This window comes from Drosophila mauritiana, chromosome 2R (genome assembly GCF_004382145.1).
Source record: "Drosophila mauritiana strain mau12 chromosome 2R, ASM438214v1, whole genome shotgun sequence".
Classification (NCBI taxonomy): Eukaryota; Metazoa; Arthropoda; class Insecta; order Diptera; family Drosophilidae; genus Drosophila; species Drosophila mauritiana.
Window position 1 is genome coordinate 8,891,260 of NC_046668.1, and position 20,650 is coordinate 8,911,909.

General features: G+C 39.4%; 5 protein-coding genes across 7 annotated transcripts in view; all 5 read right to left on the reverse strand.

The window, feature by feature from the left end:
- The window catches only part of LOC117136100 (potassium channel subfamily T member 2), a 95,333-nt gene that overhangs the window by 74,354 nt on the left and 329 nt on the right, over positions 1-20,650 (reverse strand). The window contains exon 1 of one of the 3 annotated variants that reach the window (XM_033296794.1): positions 3,989-4,034. The exons of the other annotated variants lie outside the window; for them this stretch is intronic. The gene's annotated coding sequence lies outside the window, so the exon portion shown is untranslated. Of the gene's footprint in view, positions 1-3,988; positions 4,035-20,650 lie in introns of those variants that run through there. 3 annotated transcript variants of the gene reach the window in all.
- Positions 15,833-16,303, reverse strand: LOC117136105. The gene has a single exon (XM_033296802.1). The coding sequence runs from the start codon at positions 16,301-16,303 to the stop codon at positions 15,833-15,835; it is 471 nt and encodes a 156-aa protein (XP_033152693.1).
- On the reverse strand, positions 17,345-18,424 carry LOC117136103. The gene is given in 4 exon segments (XM_033296800.1): positions 17,345-17,378; positions 17,380-17,548; positions 18,062-18,317; positions 18,320-18,424. Coding segments are annotated over 4 exon segments (564 nt in total).
- On the reverse strand, positions 18,667-19,263 carry LOC117136104. The gene is made up of 2 exons (XM_033296801.1): positions 19,223-19,263; positions 18,667-19,123 (listed from the first exon to the last, which is right to left on the reverse strand). Exons 1-2 carry the CDS (start codon positions 19,261-19,263, stop codon positions 18,667-18,669), a joined length of 498 nt encoding a protein of 165 aa, XP_033152692.1.
- LOC117138431 lies at positions 19,455-19,979 on the reverse strand. Its single transcript, XM_033300539.1, has 2 exons — positions 19,962-19,979; positions 19,455-19,907 (listed from the first exon to the last, which is right to left on the reverse strand). The coding sequence occupies exons 1-2, from the start codon at positions 19,977-19,979 to the stop codon at positions 19,455-19,457; spliced, it is 471 nt and encodes a 156-aa protein (XP_033156430.1).

The window sequence follows — 20,650 nt, forward strand, 5'->3', positions numbered from 1 at the left end:
GGAAACTTTTTGCTATCACAAAGCTGCTTTAATCTCTTTCATCAGCCAGCTTTTCACCCATTTTCTTTGCATTGCAATTCATTTTGCTCTCAATCTCTAGAATGGTATAACACTTTTCCCTAATTCTTGGCCAACATCCATGAAAGAGTTTTGTTTTTCCCTTTTCCTTTCCCATTTTCCCTTTTAATGCGCTTTTCCCAGCCAAGTTGAAATTGATTTGTGGCTGCTGAGAAAAGTTAAACTTTTTGCGGTCGGGAAATTGAATTTTTATTTCCACTTTGCCATGCCATCTTCTCTGTTTGCATCTCGATATGAGGAGAAAAGTTATCCAAGAACCACATATTCGCGTCGTTTTCACACCTGCCTAAAAAAAAAGGTTTGAATTAGCAAGTCAAACAAGTTTGTTCGCCGATTCAAGTAGATATTCTCTATCAAAAACTTAACGTTTGGTTTAGCATCCATGTGCACATTGTTATTGCACATTCAAGGCAAAACTTTTGACCAGCAGAAGGGAAAGTTAAGAAATAACTTTCACAACTAGATGCACATTTGTATACTAAAGTTGCTAACCGAAACTGACTTTCACGTTCATAGATAATTTAAATTCCTTAATATTAAAGCGGAATCCAATTTTCCTAAATCACTTTTACAAGTATATGCACATTTTTTATATTAAAGTTTATAACCAAAATTATCTTTTACTTTCATAGATTATTTAAATTCTTTAACATTAAAGCTGAATTCAATTTTTCTCCTAAAACTAAAAGAATTATTGACAAATAATGGGAGTAGAAAATGGCAGCAGAAATCACTATCCTGCCAAAAAAAAAATCTGAGAAATGTTGGATGGAGTCGACGATGAAATATCTGCCAAACATTCCAGGCAAATAATGTATAAACAAACTGTGCGCCTGCTGAGTGGGCGTGGCTCCAGATTCCAAGGGAAAATCGGAGGACATACAGTATGGGTTAATACAGCGTGATAAGTTGTCTGTGTTATACATTTAGCCAAACAAACAACCAGGAATTGAGTCAGTCTGGACACTCAAGCAATTTTTTTCTGCCACAACCGTCATCACTTATCAGATAAAAATAAGCATTAGATGTTTTGGGGGACCCACAACAAATGTCAACCGCAAATGCTTGGGGCAGAAGTTGAGGCAAAAGTTGAAATGTTTTACCAGAGAGAGATTGGATTATACGATTTTATTTGTTTGAGACAAATTTTGCCCCGGAACCCAAAAGAAAACGAAAAAAAATCATTTAAAAGTGTGTGCAGAATAAGGTAAAATAAATATAAACAAAGAACAACAAATGACCAATGCAATGCAAAACCAAAAAATTTAATCAAATTAGTTATGAATAACTAATAAAGTGCTTTAAATTTAATATGTGCCAGAAAATTATGCATTCAAATCAGCATTAATATTCGTTTTAAAAATCTGTTAGGCAAATGGAATTAGCAATCGGTTGCTTTGATCTATCACAAACAAGCCCAGTTTTCATTTAATATCCGTAATTCCGACAATGCCAAAATGTCACCAAATAGCACAAAAACATTTGCTGAACCCTGAACTTTGGCTCATTAGTCAATTATACGAGTGGAGCCTGGCAATGTCATCCACTGAGGGATTCACAGAGTTCCAAGTGAATGAAAAAGTAATCAATCTAAATGAGAGCATGACAAAATCATCCTTAGGACAACAAGTGGCAATTGGCCAACTATAATTAATCTCAGAAGGCGCAAACGCTATAAATTTGCCTAACTGCAGTTCCTGATGGGAATACAGATACTTTGTCTATAAATTGGGGAGCCTATGTTTGAGTTTCAAAGTTGTTCATTTGGAATGCATGGGAATGGCTGCATAGAGACGGTCGAATGATTTGCGCATATATATTTCATAGAAGAAGTGTGTAAAAGTTCTATGCCAGATATTTCAACCTACCCGACCTTCTGCTTTTTTTTTTTTGCTGTTTGGCCTACCCGTAGATTAACTCGGCCTTTTGCCAGCCTCTGGCCAAAATCGCCCTTTCCACTGGCGATGCGGCGTTAGCCAGGGATTAGCCTAGCCTGTTACATCCTGTGTCATCCCCGCCCACTGGGAGCTATCCAAAGGTCCAAAGGTCTCAGCCACGTAGCCACAAAAGTTTTCGCCGCACTCCCCTCGTTGCTGGCTTTTTTGGTGGTTTTTCTCAATTTGGTTAAGCTTTCACTTTTAGCTTTTTAAGGTATTTTCCCAGCTTACCCAGTCACTGAACTGGCCGCCCTTCTGTTTTCCTCATCTTTCTAATTTTCCGTTTACTCCTGCAGCCTCTGGAAAATGAGTAGGGAATTAAATGCAAAATATTACTCATACGCCATGTGTGCCGCTCGCCTTAAAGGACTTTTACGACCCTCCCATTTATGTCCTTCTTGCCTTCGGTTAAGCCAATATAGGTTTGTTTTTTATGTTACTTTTATGTTTATTATTATTTTAGGTTTTGTGGGTTTTCGATATCGTTACACTTTCCCCTTATTCCGTTTGCCATTTATTTTATTCGCCAAGAGAAAATGCTTCATTATTTATGACTGGAGCTGACTTTGTTGTCGGAAACATAAATAAGTTTGAAAGTGCATTAAAATATAATTTGATTTTACTTTTTAGGCAAAATGAAATCAAAGAACAAATAAATGGAAATCTTTGTTTGATGTTTCCATATATCATGATAATTCCCCTTATTATTTAAAAATTGTTTTGATTTCCGTACACTAAGCTAAACAATCAGTAATTTATTTGAAGCTGGACATAATACGAAAATACATTTAACTTTTACCAAATAAATTTGCAAATATTTGCGATATTATTCAAACCATGTTTTGAAACTTTACACAATCTATTTCTTTTTAAACTTGCTGGTTTTTAATAGCTTGCAAAAGAATAGTATTACGAGATTTCGCCTTGTTGAGCATAGATAAATCTTAATTATGCAAACAATAAAACTTTAAGAATAAATTTATCCATTTTGTTGAAAAAACTATCTAGTTCTGACACTGCCGAGACCTTTGGCAACCTAATTAACTTTGCCTCCGCTTACTCCCATTTACCAAAACAAGCCACAAAATAGGGGCTGCACATCGCCGAGTGGCTTGATGAAAGTTAAAGTAAATATATAATAAACTTAATTGGTATGCAAATTAGCACTGCTTGGCCAATTTCCCCTAAATGGGCGGAGCGCAATATACAAAGCAGCCTGCTGAGGGTCGACTGCATCGATGGCAGCGGACGGAATGTGTCATAAAACCTAATTGAAAATTTCAGCCACGAACTGACAACAATCTGTGTGCGGGTGGGTGTGGCAAGAAATATTGTCGGGTGAGCGCCAGATAAGCAAAATAAACTGCAGCATCCCATGAGCCGTGGTGGCATGAAGCTAGTTGCAATGGCCAAAACGAAATGTGTCAAGGCGATTCGGAGGCAACATACAACAGCGAAATACCTGCAGGGGCCTTTCACATAAGCAAACACGACAGCATATGTAAAAATAAAAATGTTCACTTGAAAATAATTCGCTGCGCTCGGTAAACAATGCCAAGGGACAACGGGGCGGATCGATTTTGGGCGAAAAAAAAGTAGTAACTTCAAACGCTGCGCACGAAAGTGTGCTAAAAAGTCCTCGTTTGCAGCCACGCACTTGAAGGAATTCTTGACTTTCCGCACAGTTTTAAACTCTCACATTTTTTACTGTTTTTCGACGTATTTTCGCTATATATTATCATTACTTTCCAAACGAGCCCAAGGACACACAATAACTTTCACTCTCTGCAGCCCAGCCTTCGTTTTATATTATATATTTCCTTTTTTGGCCTGACATTTTCCACTAATTAACACAACAAATCCGGCAGCAAGTGGGCGATGGCCTCGTTTGGCCCACCACAAACGCGAGCAAGATAATGCCGTTCAAATACACTCTGATTAATTCGCGAAGGTGACAGTCGCGCACACCATACCGCATATATTCAGCTCGATTCCGGGGATATATGGCTCAATTGGTCGTCGAGGCGTTCTGCATCCAACTGGCAGCACAAACGAACTGAGGCACTGCTACCAATCTTTTCGTAACTGGCTCCAGCAAGCGTCCAAAGTCACGCACCACCAGGAGCAGGACGACCCACCAGGCGTGCCTGTGTGCGTGCATCTGTGTCTTGGTCCTTCGAGCCCGCTCTTCATCGGTGCTCTTCTGCATGTCAGCTCTCTTAAGCGGCTGTGAATGCTGCACGCAGTTAACTAGAGTTGTCAGCTGGTAAAATCTAAATATAGTATTGTCAAATTCCTTAGATAAAAAAATCACTATTTAAATCAAACTGTGATCTCACTTAAAAAAAGTCTGTAATAAAATATCGTCAATGGAATGTAAGAGATTAGTAAGTAACATAATATGTCTGAAGAAGTAAGTAATATCCACCAAAGATAAATATAATAATATTTAATATATCTTTGTAAAAATAAGATCATATCATATTCAAATCTTATATATGTGCTTCACTTTGACCTTGCCTTCTGAATATAGCACTATTATTCTAACCCGTTTATTTTAGACGAATACTATTAAAATCCCTCCCTGTTTTCGCCGGTGTATGAAAATTACTTAGTGGGCCTCAATTGCTGGCTAAACACGTGTTATATAAGAAACAAAGAAGCGTAAGAGCAAGGGTGCTCCTCTCCGGCACTGAGAATCAGAATTTTAGCTCCCGCAACAATTTGGCGCCAAAGACACGTGCGGAATTGGAACACGAGGATATCCGTTCCGTTGCGTGTAAACATTGAAGCTTTTCTGTGACGTCAGCTGCGGCCTCATGACGTCAGATGGAAGAGCAAGAGAAAAGTCTACAAAACAAAAAGGGGAACGGAAGAGCGACAAAGCGCCATCTGTGGGAAAAGCTGTGAAACTACCTGACCATGTTCTGTTGAAGTAAAAACTGTTAAGGATCCTAAATTAAAAGGAAAGACAGGTCCCCGAGGCGTTTTACACTATTTTTTATATTTCAGGCACGTTTCAACTAACCACTTATAGTGGCTAAATAAACGTAGATATGCCTGCATTTAAAAACTTCCAATCATACTAAAAGAACCAGAAGGCGAAATGAGGTGCAGGAGCAACCGAACCGCCATCAATTCATTTGGGAATTCAAAAACATCAAAATACAATAGGTTCTCCCCCACTTACTTTTGCGTATAATGGAAAGCGTATTGATTTCCATAAGTGATTGATGAACCCGAATTCTATGCGACCCGCCACAAATATACATATGTATATGTACACATAAACCAAGGTCTATGGACTAAAACAAAAGTGCAACTGACAGCGGTTGAGTGGTTGGATGTGGGTGTCCAGGGTGCTCTGGAATCCTTCATTCTATATGCAAATCCCCAAACTTCTACTGCAGCCAGCTTACTATCGAAAATGCATTAGAATCCGCATTAATATTCAGTATAATCCTGCTTTAAAAATTGGTGAAAGGATACGCGTTGGGATGAACATTTGAAAACCTATTAGGGCTTAAAGAAGAATCATTGAAATCTATTGCAAGATTAATTTCGATTATAAGAGACTCACAGACTCGCTTAATTAAATTTTTAAAAGTGTGTCTTAAATTTAATTTCGTTGAAAGGCTGCATCTACTCAAGGATATGTTGCCTAAATATTATAGCTTTAAATTGGTTAACTAAATTTCCCTTCAAGCAAGAAGTGTAAACTACATTAAGCTCTATTGCTTCGGTGAAAGCGCAAAATGACACGTTAAGACCTTTTCACCAAATTTCATTAGGGCCAATTCATATTTGAAATAGTTTGCATTACAGGCTGTTTGGGTCTAACGAAAAACTTTCAAAGGGTTTGCCAGAGCTCAAAGATGTCCCCGACTGGATTACACATTCCGGTCAATATGTGGAGCCCAAATGTTCCCATTGCTATGCCAAGGAGCAGGCCAAGGGAAACCTCAGCAAACACTGCACCCGAGTGTTAGCAAGTGGGCATCTTATGTGCTCATATACACAAGTGCGTGTGTGGGCTGGAAATTTGTTGTCAATTTCCGGCAATTTGTCGTTGGCAGCCAAATCATTGTGATAAGGGCCAAACGAAGGCAGCACCAGCAATGGCAGGAGACCAACACATCCTGTAATGGATCCGCACGGCCTGGCAACGCAATCAACACAACATAATATAAAAGTAAATTAGAATGCTGAGATGGGGCGAAGAAAGCAGGAACTTTGGCGGGTAACTTGTTTCGCCGCTAAATGAGAGTCAAGTGCGAAAATGTGAAAGTGGTGGGAGAAAGTGAACCAGGCCATCGAGGCACTAGCTGATGGGCCAAATTGAGTGTTTTAGCCACCTCCTGCGATGGCAGCTCGCTTGTCAGGTTGTTCCAATTATGCCAGAGTTCAAGAGCCCTCTGATTGCTTAATCTTGCCGGAATGCATTAGTGTGTCAGCCCAGTTAGCACGTACGCACTTACACGGCCCGCTCTTCTTGCCAGCGTAATTAAAATGTCAAAACGAATTTACATGCCACATTCCTGGGCAATACAGGACGCTCTTAGCCAAAAGAAGAAAGAATGGCAATGCCTGGGCCTATCTTTTCGTTTGCGGTTTGCCGTCTGTCAGCTCCAAACAATTGAGAAGAAAAGGAAAAATGCCCAACAAAAAGAGCCGGTCGAACAGACAGAAAGATAGTGAAAGTATTTCAACTGCTTTCTGAATAAATAGAAAGCGACCAGAGATGACCAGCAGAGACAAGACATCGCTCACAAACAGGCCAAGAGATGCAAAAAGAATAGCCCACAATACTGTTGTCAGGCAGATTATAAACAACTAAACGATACCCTTCGCAAAAGTAGAACACAACTTTGAATAACTTAGCAAGCATTTTGAAGAAGTAATCAAACTTTACTTAGAGGATATGTTTAGTCAAAACTTAACCGATTAACCGATTAACGGGTATCTGATAGTCGAATCATCTTTATTAATAGCCTTTAAAGTTTGCAAACTAACATTTTTCATAGTTATTATAGTAACGCTAGATGCTACACTTTAAGTTTCAGTATATTGCTATGTTTTCCCCCATAAAAGATATTTGGTACCTACGTAAGCAGATTTGAAGTTTCCATTACCACCCACACCCAATTTGGCTACTATGATAACCGCATTATTGAAATTGAAAAGGAAAGGCCGAATAACACAAACAGATCAAATCTAAGACCAAAGTCCTTCCCCACTGTGCGTACATGAGCTGTGACCCTGTTGATATGGGCAACCGCAATCACTTGGGACATTAATATAAATAAATTGGCACAGCGTGGCATTAAAAAATATAAAAAATATATAAATGTCAACAAAAAAGTAACTGTGATATTTATAGCCCCAAAAGAGTCAAGTGAGATGAGGAACTTTAGACAGCAACGTTGAAATATTCGCACAGGAATTGCATTAGAAGGACTTTCCACCTCTGGGGATTTCGAACAGAGATTGCATTTCAGGCAGAAGACAGGTAGGTTATGCTCCCCTTCTACTGTCTATTTAAATTATGGAAAAATGCAGATGTGTTTACATTAGCAGACACATATTTGAGTTCATGTCTGACTTAATATTAAAGGCGGCACACGATGTAATAAAAGTTGGGAGTAAATAAAAAAATTAAAAAATACCAAGCACATGGTTTATTCACAAATGGAGTCACAATACAGCTGAACTACTTATGTAAAATATTTTTACACTCCACATACATAATCTCTTTAAACTTGAATGGATTTAAATTAGAGAGAATCCACTTAAATTCCTATTCTATTGGCCTTTTCGCAGATAAATGTTTTGAAATACACTTTTTTCCATCGACTAATGGATAGGTAATTTGTTGCATTTAACAAGCTGTGTAATTTGATGTTCCTTAAAAAAGGTACCTTTTTCATTCGATATTAATTAAACGAAAATATGTATAAAAAGCCAAACAACTGAAAGTTCAGCAGCATGCTAAAATAATTCTATCCTATTTGAATTGTATCTCTTGCTGATAATCAATGTATTCACTTCTATGTATTATATTCTAACCTTACTTTCTCTTCTCTAGTTTTTAGAGCACAAATAAATATTTTATTTTTGGCAATACCTTATTTTTAGCAAGGAAGACGAACTGCCGATGGTGCGAAAGCTTAAATTATTTTCCCAATCGCTTCGAGCTCACAGCACTCGACACGATTTGGCTTTTTTCATTAGTGTCAGGCTGCCAGTGAATCGCAGGACGTGAAAATCGTGGAAATGCGGAAAACGCAGCTGCTGCCGACTCGTCTGGCTCATCAAAAGATTGAAAGGCACGGTTTCGGCGAAGGGAATATTCGAATGCCTAAACTAAATTGCATATTTATGCGAGTCCTGCGAGAGGAACTGCCTGCCACTGAAATACTGATGCTGAGATACTACAGCGAAATAAAGGAAAGGAGGTGCTCTCGCACTGCTGGGCATAAATTATGTAACATTTCACGTTTTTCCCGTTTTTATTATTTTCATTTTCGCTTCGATTTTTTGACGGGTCGTGGCAGTTTTTCCGCAAATCGCGACAATTGCCAAAAACGTCAACCCAAATTTCTGTTGTTTGCCCCAGTGACTGTCAATATTTGTTTTTGTTCATGTGTGTCCTCCGACTTTTGGAACTTTCGGCGAAGGCGTATTTTTGGTTACAAATTTTGATTGACACATAGAATTTAGTTTGAATTCTGTCCAGGCCCCAAACGTGGCGCATTTCCTGTCGGATCAATTAACTGAAGCTTCCCGCAAATCCTGCGACCCCCACACACACCATACCCATTTATCCAAGCTTCGTGCTCGGCGAATCCAAGCCAGTTGCAGAAACCGAAGCCAAAATAAAAAGGAATCGCCAAAGTAAAGAAATGGAAAGGAGACCCGGCCAGCTTGCTCAATTATGCAAGGACGAAACGTGCCTGGAACTTGGTTAAAAGATACACCGAGCTACAGCAAAAGCCCCATTTGGTGGACAACATTGAATATGTTGGTGCTGAATTCATTCATGGCTCACATCATGGACAGCGATTCAATAGGAATCAAAGTTGAATTTTAAAGCTTTCGAGCACTTTTTATTATGCTGAAAGTGGGTAAAAGAGCATAGCGTGTACTCACTGTACTAACGCTGAGACCTGCCTTGTTGAATTTTGAATAAGACTCCAAGCAGGACGCCCAAGAATCTTGGCGTTGGCTGGGGAAAGTAGCAGGCCCGCTTGAGGGCTAATTGAACGCCATTTGGTTGGACAGTAATTGATGTATGAGTCAGCCATGGATATGCCCGGTCAGGCATTGGGGGATTCTCTCCCGGGGACGTGGTGTTTCCAAATGTCAACCTGGAGGGCGGACTGCTCCGCCTTGGACTGTTTCCGTTTCGAAATGTTTTGCGTTTCGCACAATACGACTGACAATGCATTTCGGTGTCTTGTTGTTGAAACCCAAAGCTGGTAAAGGTGGTCCATTAGGAAATTGCGCCATAGATGGAGAGCGGAAAGAAATCAGATGACGGGGCAGTCAAGAGGTCAGCGTAGGAGCAATGGACCAAAGGATGTCCTACCTGCCAGCAGTGAGCCAAAAGTGGAGGACCTACATCAGAGGGTTCTCCAGTTTAAATACCATGTTTTTTTCTCCCTGTGTACACCGACCACGCCCACAGTCAACGCCTACCTCAAGAGGGACCAAAGTGTAAACAAACCCGTTGTTCCACAGTGCACTTTGTCACAAGTGGACAGCGACAACAACAGCGAGCACATCAAGGAAAATGAAGGAAAACTCTACTCTATTTACTTTTCTGCTTTTTTCTCAGCTCTTACCTCCTGTTCGATACTGTAGAACACTTTTCCTGGCTGACCAACTGTTTGCTTTCACTTTCCACGGCTATTTTGGTAGCACTTTTATAGCCTCACCATTGGAGGTACACATATTCATGTGTGTGAATGCAAAAACGCTTAGACAAATTAACTAATATTGAGTAGCAGAAAAACAAAAATAGATCCTGAAAAAAAATATATATAAAAACTACATATATATCACAAAATATGTATATTTAAACTGACAAGTCTTGGCTAATATTTATGTAGTTTTTAGGTATTCGTACCCCCACTCATTACCAAGCAATTGGGCCAAATGCATTCTCTTTACTTTTCGCCTTATTTTCGAAATCGAAAACCTTCATTTAATTTTAATTGCTCAAGTGAAAGGAACTCGAAGACAATTGAAACTCTTTGAGGTTTCAACCACCCAGCGATGCCTTCAATTGCCGCAAATGAGCTGCGAACATTCGTTTTATTTTCCCAAGAAATTAGAGTCCGATTTCTATAATGGTGATTCGCCACACAATCACAGCGAACGATACTCAAGTGCGAAAAGACGTGATTTTAAATCAGTAAATTAAATTACATAGATGGAAATTTAATAGACAAATTGTAAATACTAACAAGGTGATTATAAGTATTATATTTCCATCCGTTAATTATAAACACTTTTTTAAAAGGGAATCAAATTACCAGCCGGTTTTTCTAATGAGCCTGTCTAAGACGAAAGCAGTTTTCTGGCCTTAAGCTCCCCCATAAAAATGGCTTTCGACATTTCAAGTTGGTCAGCATTTTGTCATCAGATACTAACAAAAAAATGCTGGGGTTTCTAACTAATTATGGTTTCTAAGATCCCAAAAATCAGATATTAGAGAAGTGACCTGTTTGTGGTATTAAAAATTTATTTAAATATATCCAAATATAATAACGCGCATATAAATAAAAGAACAATACAAATATAAAAGTCCATGTACATTTTATTTAAAGCCAACCAAATGCAACAATAGTGCTGAAGTAAAGACCCAATTTCTTTAAAGCATATTTCCCCCACTTTAGAAACAAAACATACAACTCTTTGGGTATTTTATGGTTCGTCAATAGCGCAGTCGACGAATCCATCAAATCGAAGAAATTAATAACGCATCAGGTGCGTTGAATATATATACACTTTTCCATTTTGCTGGCGCCCCATTGTTTTGCTCAGCCTGTCAGGCCAATTGCCGCAAAATGGCAGAGCTAGCCAGAAATCCCTTTAAAATTTGCATAAATTGAAAGCCACCGTAAGCGGTTTTAATGCCGTCAGGATTGTTTTGCCTGCTGGCCCGAATCCTGATTCAATCCGACAATCAGTCGTAGCATTCCGTCAGTCAGTCGGTCGGTCCGCAGTATCCTTCACTTCCACTTGGCTTGGCCCGATTCGGTTCTGTTTCGTTTCGATTCCATCCAGAAAGGATATCCGCTTGTGTGGGCTGCGCCTGCTGGTCTCCTGGTCTATCTGTTCTGCCCACCTTTGCATACCTGGTTCCCTTTGCTTTCGGCCCACGTAATTGCTAAATTTAAAAACGTCTCAGTCGCAGTCATGCATGGCCCAATCGCTAATTAAATTTGAGCATTAACAGAGTTCCTGTGTTCCTGTATTCCTCTCTCGCACCCACACACACATACGTTTACAGTATACAGGACAATGAATTATTATGGCAGGAAATTGAAAAAATTCCTTATTGTTCATTGTATATAGAAATTCGAGAAAGCGGGAGTTCGCCCAAGCGAACGCTATTAAATGCACCATTGACCAACAGGCGAGCTAAAAAGTGTACTTCGTCAGGTAGAAGAAAGAAAAACTGGACGAAAACGTGGACAAATCCCAAAAAGTCAAGTGTTGCTCATGTTTTGCGCCACATTTGTTGGTACAAACAAAAAAAAGCTGTCAACACAAAAAACACACATACCGCCCACACACACATACACACCGACACAAAGTCAAGGACCAGACAAAACACCTTTTACCCACACCCATACATCGCACAGGAAGCAGCGAGGAAACTTTATTTATAATAGAATTTTCAGGCATGACCATACTCTCAATGACGTCAGGGCCATGTAGATTTTGGCAGTACTTTTAAAATAACAAGTGTCCATTTAGGAGCAGTCTTATTTAGATATTGTTATATTTATGGCCATAAAGTTAATTTTAAAACTATGAATTTCTTTGCCATATGCTTAAATCTACGTTAGATTTGATTTTAAGTGATTTTAAAATAAGCATTATTTTTAGCTGTTTTAACATTATTTTTGTTCTGCTTGCACTGCAAAACACAGCTTAACAACTTTTTAGAAATATTTCTTAGGGTATATATGTATTCGTTCTGTTTAAATGAACTCTTTAAGCCCGAGAACCGTTCACTGGCTTCTGATGCTTTGCTTCTCACTGGTAGCCGCAAATTGCCTTTTTCGCACGTTGATTGATTTTGGAACTTTTTCTTTGAGCAGAACTCTCTGAACCGCCCCCTTAAAGCCCCCAAAATTGGAGGCTTCTTTGCTTTCAGCACAAAAGTGGTAATAAAATGGCTGCAATTCGGATCCATCGCAATTGTTCGACTCGGTTTCGCCTTGGCTGACCTCCATCGATCCTATAGTTGCTGAACACATAATTATTTATTTACGAGTGTTCATTCATTGATGAACACAAACGCTGTTTATATTGCTCTTTTGCCCTTCGGACCGATACCAAATGTGAGGGTTCAGGCCCATTCACCTCGCCAGAAGTGCGGCCTTCTGTCGCTTTTTGTTGCCAGGTGTGTAAAAATAGTCAGTGACGTTGCCAAAGCTGGGAAACGGAAACGGAAACATTCAGGATAACCACTCTGCATGCCGCAAATTTGTATTTATAAAACTAATTCTATGACCGTGAATGGTAGTGAAAATAGAACATTAAATGGGAAGTATGAGAAGTCTCTTATGTGTTTTATATATATGTTATTAAAGTAATATGAACTACTTAGTTATTACTTTATTACTTTAAAATTCTTCGCTGGATAATTGGAATCATTTTCAAACTGTGGCTCTCAGCAGAAATCAACTAGTGTAACTTTATATTTACCCACTAGATTAAATCACTGAAGCCGTCAGGTCGGCAGAAGCCGCCAGTCTTAATAGCGGAACACTAGGGGTACTAAATTTAGAACTGTATGCATAATGCACATCATTTTACAAGCATTAATGCGACAGGAGAACCTCCAAGGACCCTGCGGCATGTACTCCATGTAGTGCCAGACATATCCATTATTGAGAGCGCAATGGCAACCGCCTGTGGGTGCGTTGTACACAATGCTATTATAATTATAGTCGTGTGGATTAAGCCAGTCAGCTCCGCCTCCCTCGTCACTCAGCTCAGCTCCTCGAGGATTAACCTGGGACGGAACTGGGGTATGTGAGGAACCAGCACCTGTCCAACTTGTCATAAAGGGGGAGCCGACCAAATGTGGGCAAACAACGTTCATTGGTATTGAGTTCACTTATTACCCTACATTGGAATCAAATTTAAGTAAAGCATAAAACAGTTGTGAGCAATTAATATCACCAGCGCTAGGTGGCGCTTTGCTGCTTTAATATCTGTCGGTTCTGCTTTAATTTTTGAAGACTTTCGAAGATTTGCAAGAATTCGAATTTTTCTGTTATTTTCCTGTTAACTTTCGAATAAAACGCTAACATTCAGCTTGCATTTACTAAGTGTGAAATAATGGGTATCTGATATTCGTGGCACTCGAGTAGAAGAAGAAACTTACACAACTATTTGAAGTTTTCGTATTTTCTGCCGTTCGGATAATGACTTATTTAGAAAATCAAATTAAAATGTATAATATGCGGATTATTGATTCAATATTATTATAGAATATATATACAAACCAGCTAGGCAAATGATTTTTTTTAATAAGCGCAAGTCTGTATGAATTTATGAACTTTAATAAGTACGGGGTAGAAAACTAATAACTTGCAGGCAGCACTGCAGTTGAATGTTAGTGGAAAATGGAAAAACGACCAGAAAGGGAAGCGATTTACATAAGTTATTATGGTAAACCACACAAGTGTGTCGGCTCACGTGAGGGATGTGTCCGAAAGATGTACGAATGTAAATGGAAAATGTCAGAAGTTGTATTTCACAAGCAGGCCCTTCAAAATTTCCATATTCCCAGCTAAGCAGCATAATCAGCACTAATGGATACGAGGTATTTCCACGAAGGCCAAAGCTGCACTTTCGCTGCGGACAAACCAAGTGAAGTCAGGGCCACCTATCAGGTTCTCGCGGGAAAATTGTGTTAAACGTGCGAAAGCGAGTAATGCGCCATTACTTAGCCTGGAAAAGCATTTCCCCGATTTTCTCGCATTTTCCTGTTCAAACTTGTTGAGGGCATTACCCGCTGTTGCTTTCGTGGTTTTCGCTGGGCATTTTGCCACTTATGTATAATGAGCAAGTCTTTGGGCCAAAAACCCTTTTCCAGAAAAGGTAAACAAAGGCCCAGTCGGCTTAATTGAACATTTTACTCATGTTACGCAGGGAAAAATTGTGTCCACATTTTCCAAATCATTTCAAGTGCGCACAACCCAGAATGTTGGTCGGGAATTTGTTTGCTAATGAAGCCAAAGTGGATTGTATACGGTAACTTTAAGTGACGCGAACTCTGACCTTTATTAGCAGGTCGGAAATGTTATATTTGTCCCGGAATGCGGACCATTTCATCTGTTAACGAGGACCAACAAATTGCCAACTTGCTCGGCTCGAACGTGCGGCCATTAAAATCACGAATTCCACAGCCATTTGGAGGGGCAATTAAATATTTGGGGCCTGGACACCGCCTTAAAGGACGGATTAGGCCATAAAAGTGTTGTATTTAAGGAGCCATAAATCATGATCTTGCCATGCCGTCGTCAACGCTCACAAAACAAAAGCGTAATTTCCGCGTACATATTAAATATTTCGCATAAAAGTAAAAGGGTTTTGCCGAAAAGGTTTACACTGTGTCACAAAGCCTTTAAGTCAAAACGGAAAGTCCTTAAAGAATAAAGGATATGAAATGCTCTAACCACAGACTTAGGCATATTAAAGAAACAATATTACAATTACTTTTGAATTAATCTCCGTTTTTCTTGAATAATCCAAACTTTCTAGAAATTACAAATAATTTTCTATTGTAATAAGCATTTGAGTTATATATCCATTTCACAAGTCGCGGTTAAGTTATCAAAAGTTAATAAAATGCGAAATTGAATCCGTCATCGAGTCGTGGGTAGATCGAGTAAATAAATTTGCACATATGCCAGCCCTTCTGCGGGTTTTGTGGCACAGAGCCCAAGGCTCGTGGGGCACAGGAGCGCGTCGTTGGGTGGCATAGGTAATAACCTTGAAGCATTGGGGAACCATTCAACAAGCGCCGGAGCTTACTAAGCCGTTTATAGCCGATTTCAGGTAGGGAATCCTGGCCAGGCGGGACGTGCAGGCATCCGTGACACAGTGAACAGCCACGTCACGAGTTCTGGGCCCTGGGCCATGGGCCATGTGCTATGGGCCGGGCCAAGTGGTTGGGACTACGTGGCATTATAAAGGCAACAGCCACGGCCACTTGCGCACGTCGCAGTCAGCTGAGCAGGGAAGAGCCGTGCGAAATTGGCAATGGCTGGGGCGGCCGGGCTTATAAAAAATTAAAATGTTTACGCTACATTAAATGCAAAGAAGGCATTGCCGGCGAATTATGATTTTGCGAGTGCCAAAACGCACACGGCCGTTCCACACATAACGGCACCTCTGGGAGTGAGTGGCAACAACGCTGCGTATGAGCAACGAGTGCGCACTACGCTGCGTATGAGCAACTTGCGTCCTAGTGTGCGGAACTTATGAAGTAATGACGGCTAACTACACGGCATATGAGCAACTCAAGCAATTTGCACAGCACACCACCACCCGAATTGCAAATGTTTTTATTTGATACGCACAATTTTATACTTCCACAACATTTCCATAACGAATGGCGCTCGACTTTCCGCCATTCGCACACGCATCGACAGCTGGAAGCGTCCAGGTGGATGGATGCTGGGAATCATTGACACTGAACCCTCATTTTTCAGGTAGTAAACCTTCGGCTTGATGGGGCACTTAAAGTAACTGCTATTGACCACGAGGTGGTTGTAGACCTCGCCAAACAATTTGAAGAGCAGCGGATTGTTCAGAAACTCACAGCCCTTTATGTTCTCCATCTTATAGAAAATCCTCTGGGTCTTAACTACTTTCACTGTTATATCGATGGTGAAAGCAGGTGCCAGTTTGACCACTCGAAAGGTATAAAGCAGTTTCGTGTTCGGAACTTTGCGGAAATACTCAACGTAATCGTGGTCACAATTCGTCTCCAGAGACTCCAGGATGAACTTGATGTTGCCTTTTTGGAAGACCATTGGCTAATGTAATTTAAAACATTTAATTTGAGTTTAAAATATGATTTTAAAGTGTTCATACCTCATTTATTGCTAATACTGAGGGTATGATAAGCAACCGGAAGAAAAGAATAAAACATCCAATGAAAGCCATCATATACCAACTGACCAACTGCTTTTATTTTCTGACCACAGTTCGACTGATGAACACTTAATTGCCCACAAAACCAATTAATGATTAAAGATAAACTTGATAAACCAATTAATATAAAATTGACAGCAACATTTGTTTATTACCAAGGCAAAGATTCTTGCTCGGCATACTTTATAAATTTCTAAAAGCTAACATATATGTGTAATTATGGAATATAAATATGATAACTATTGGACACTTTGACACCTATGGGATTTATAAAGCACTGCGTATTTTTTCATTATAATATCCCAAACAACAGAAGACCATACAAAAGTACTGAACATAATCTTGATCACAATACGTTCTACCGACTTCAAAGGGAAGTCCGTGTTGCCGTTTTCAAGGAAATTTAAGTATATCAATATAAATTATTTGGTAGTCGGGAAATACCTCGTTTTTTTTGCAGCCAGAACGGCAAGAGAGAACAGCCACTGAACGCCATGGAACTGCAACTGAATAAATGTTTATATTTTTTCCACCTCTATTCGATTGATGCCATAATAATTGGCCGCAATGCAATCGTTCAGCTGGAAAATTACTTAATAAATTTTACTTAATACCAATTACGCATGGGGCGATTTAAGAGAGATTTAACGAGAGCGTTTCATTCGTTAAAGTTAAATAAAAAGGAATTTTTGCGCAATTCTACCAATGCATATTTTAGGGCGTCGAAATGGCAAAACTTCACACCAAAATTTCAATACCCCTTAAATGATTGTCAATCAGAAGTTGCTTGAAGTACAGGCAACTTAGCCGACACATTAGTAACTTTCTCCATAATCACCACAAACTACACAAACTTATAAAGTGCTCCACACAGCTAAAAAAGGCAAATTTCTTTACTTGATGCTTTCCACTTTATACTTTCACAACAGCTCCATAACGAATGAGCATTTTTGTAATTTTTAACCGCATCGTTAGTTGGAAGCGTCCAGGTGGATGGATGTTGAAAATCGTGGACACCAAACCCTCATTTTTTAGAAAGTAAACCCTTGGCTAAATGAGGCACTCGAAGTACCTGCCATTGACCACCAGCTGCTTGTAAATTTGGCCGAATACTTTGAAAGGTAGAGGGTTGTTCAGGAAGTGCCAACCCCTAATGTTCTCCATCATGAAAATATTCTTTGTGTTTTTATCACCTTAACTGGAATATCACTGCTGAAAACAGGTGCCAAATTCATCAGTCTATTTGGTCAGGAAGACGAAAAAATGTTTCAAATAATCGAGGTTGCAATTTGTTTCTAGAAACTTTAGGACGCTACACATGTTTCCTTTTTTGGAAGAATATTTACAAGATACTAGCTCTATTTCAACTGTATATACTATTACTTATGAAGTGCAAAATACAGAGAGACATAAAAGTGTGCTTAATTCCAAACCAAAAAAATTAAGATATGAGCTTACTTCCCAATTGCTTCTAAATAAATGAACAACTTTTATTGTTTTGAAGAGACAAAGTTGACAATATATTTATTTGATGCGCACAATAGTATAGTTCAGTAGCATTTCCATAACAAATGGCTTGCGACTTTCCTTCATTTTTACACGCATTGATAGTTGAAAGCGGCCAAATGGATGGACGCCTGGATTGTTAAGAAATTCGCAACCCTTGAAGTTTTCTATCTTGTACATAATGCGATGTGTCTTGAGCACTTTAATTGTTATAGTGATGGTAAAAGCTGGGGCCAATTTAACGACACGAAAAGTATATAGAATCTTAGAGTCAGGCACCCTATGGAAGTATTCCACGAAATCATGATCACATCTGGTATCCAGCGATTCTAGACTGTATTCTGCATTGCCCCTTTGAACGGAAATTGGCTGCGGATGTTTTATATATATTTTACAAAATTTAAACAAATAAATGAGATTACCTCATGTTCTTCTACGAAAAACAGTAAGCCAAACAGGCAAAGATAAAAAATATGACCACTGCTGACAGCCATGGAACCTCAACTGGCTAAACGATTTGATGTGTGCAATTCAACTGATGAGCTATTAATCGACTTCAAAACCAATCATTTAGGAGAAAGATAACTTAATAACAAAAGCGGAAAAAAACAGTTTAATCTCTTACAATCTTTTAATGCACTTTAAGCACTTATTGGTAATACTATGCTAAAACAAACTAGCATGCAATTAAAATGTGATTCGAAAAATGCAGTCTTTATTTGAATGAAATCCCGGTTTATTTAATTCGAGCTACACTGTATACCCACAGCATTTCCATCACAAAGGGGTGCCTACTTTCTTGCATCCTGACGCGCGTGGTGATTTGGTATCTTCCAGGCGGCTGGAACACCGGCAACATGGCCACGGAACCCCCGTTCCTGATGTAATACACCCCCGGCTTGATGGGGCAACTGAAGAAACTGCCATTCACGACCAGCCGTTTGTATACAGTTCCGAAAACTCGATTCATCAGGGGATTCATCAGAAACTGGCAGCCATCAAAGTTATCTATCTTGTACATAACTCTCTTTGTCTTCACGACCCTCACAGCGAAATCGATGGTGAAGGCTTTGGCCAGTTTTACTACACGAAAGGTGTAAATATCCACCGTGTCGGGAGCCTTACGAAAATACTCCACAAAATTGTGATCACAACTGGTCACCAGGGATTCCATGATAAACTTGGAGCCTCCTCTTTTGAAAACAGGCTTTTCAACAGGTTGCTGTGGTACATGTGAAGAAAATCAGTGTGCTTTTGGCTACTTCACAACGATACTACCTCGTGATCCGCACCTAAAACGAATGTACCGTAACACAGAATGGTCCACAGACATCCAACGAAACTGAACTTCATTTTAGAACTAAACAAACAAACCATTATCAACAATTTGCCAGGTCTTCGGAATATAAATGAGCTAATAATTGTGACATCTGCTCGTTTAATTAGGGGGAAACATGAACATTCGAAACTCATCTGGTGTTTGTTTTTCAAAATATTTGTGACATATATTGGGCAAAATAAGATTCATATACGCCTAACACGATATCGCCAGTTGAGCTCTGTGAGCATATTGCCCTCCTTTTCAGCCTTTAGTTTGACATATAATCGAAACATTCCAGGTGGATGAAACATGGGCACCTCGACTTCTCTGACACTATTGCTCAGGTAGTAGACACCTGGCTGGACGGGGCATCTAAATACCGTGGAATTGCCTACGAATCCTTCATAGATCACCGAGTATACCTTGGACATCAAGCGATTATTTAAGAAGTTACAGATGGCCAAGTTTTTGATGTTGTAAATGGTTCTGTTCGAGCCCGCGTTCTCAATTCGATTGTCCAAAAAGATGTTTTTAAACCACTTGGTTGAGTTAATCATCATCATGGAAGATTCTCCTGGAACCAAACCAAAGTATTCCACATTCGATCTATTGTATTTCAATTCCAAGCCTAAGCACACGGCTTTCGTTTTCTGCTCCTGAATAAAAAATTATTATACAATACTTTAATTAGCCAATAATAAACGACTTACTTTCGCCTTCGATCCCATTGTAATCACGCAAAGACTCACAAAAAATGTGATAGATATGCTTGACCACAGCATTGGATTATAACTAAATTAACTGAGCATTCACTGAAAGCTCTGAAATGTCGACCCAAATAAAATATATTAAAAACCCATAACGATTATCGCAGTCATTTCGTTATAGCGCTGAATGTGTAGAATAGCGATATGGTTTTCAGTTTTTATGATTGGAGCGCACAATAGCTAAATCAAATTATTCGCGACCCCTTCTCTGCTGTGAATCCACTTTGGTTTTTGTAATTTCGTGGCACTGAATTGGCACTCAAACAGAATGGCAAGAGCTGCAGATATTGATTGGTTTCGGGGTTCTCCTTTTTAGACAGGTTCGAAATGTTCGATTTTTAAAAACAATTGTATTGGGGGCGAATGGGAACAGGTTACCAAATCGCTATGCTGCGTGTGTTTGCTTTATATATTCAATCAAACGAATTTTTCCTGCAGTTTTTAGAAGCGGATTAAGGTATCTCATACGGAATACCACTTCGCATTTAAGAAGTTGATTAAATTACAATTGTTTTAGTTTCACAGTTAAGAACACACCACACATGGTGCACCCAACTAATTTCCCAACCCTTTCGATATCTAGGTCACTTTATCTTGGACTTCGACTGACGTAACGAGCTTTAAACATTCGC

Excerpts from the sequence above, each read along its gene's own strand:
- LOC117136104 (XM_033296801.1), bottom strand. The coding sequence starts at position 19,263 with ATGTCTGTGGACCATTCTGTGTTACGGTACATTCGTTTTAG. Across the intron at positions 19,124-19,222 it reads TTACGGTACATTCGTTTTAG|AGGAGGCTCCAAGTTTATCA; the intron begins GTGCGGATCACG and ends TGTTTTCAAAAG.
- LOC117136105 (XM_033296802.1), bottom strand. The coding sequence starts at position 16,303 with ATGGTCTTCCAAAAAGGCAACATCAAGTTCATCCTGGAGTCTCTGGAG.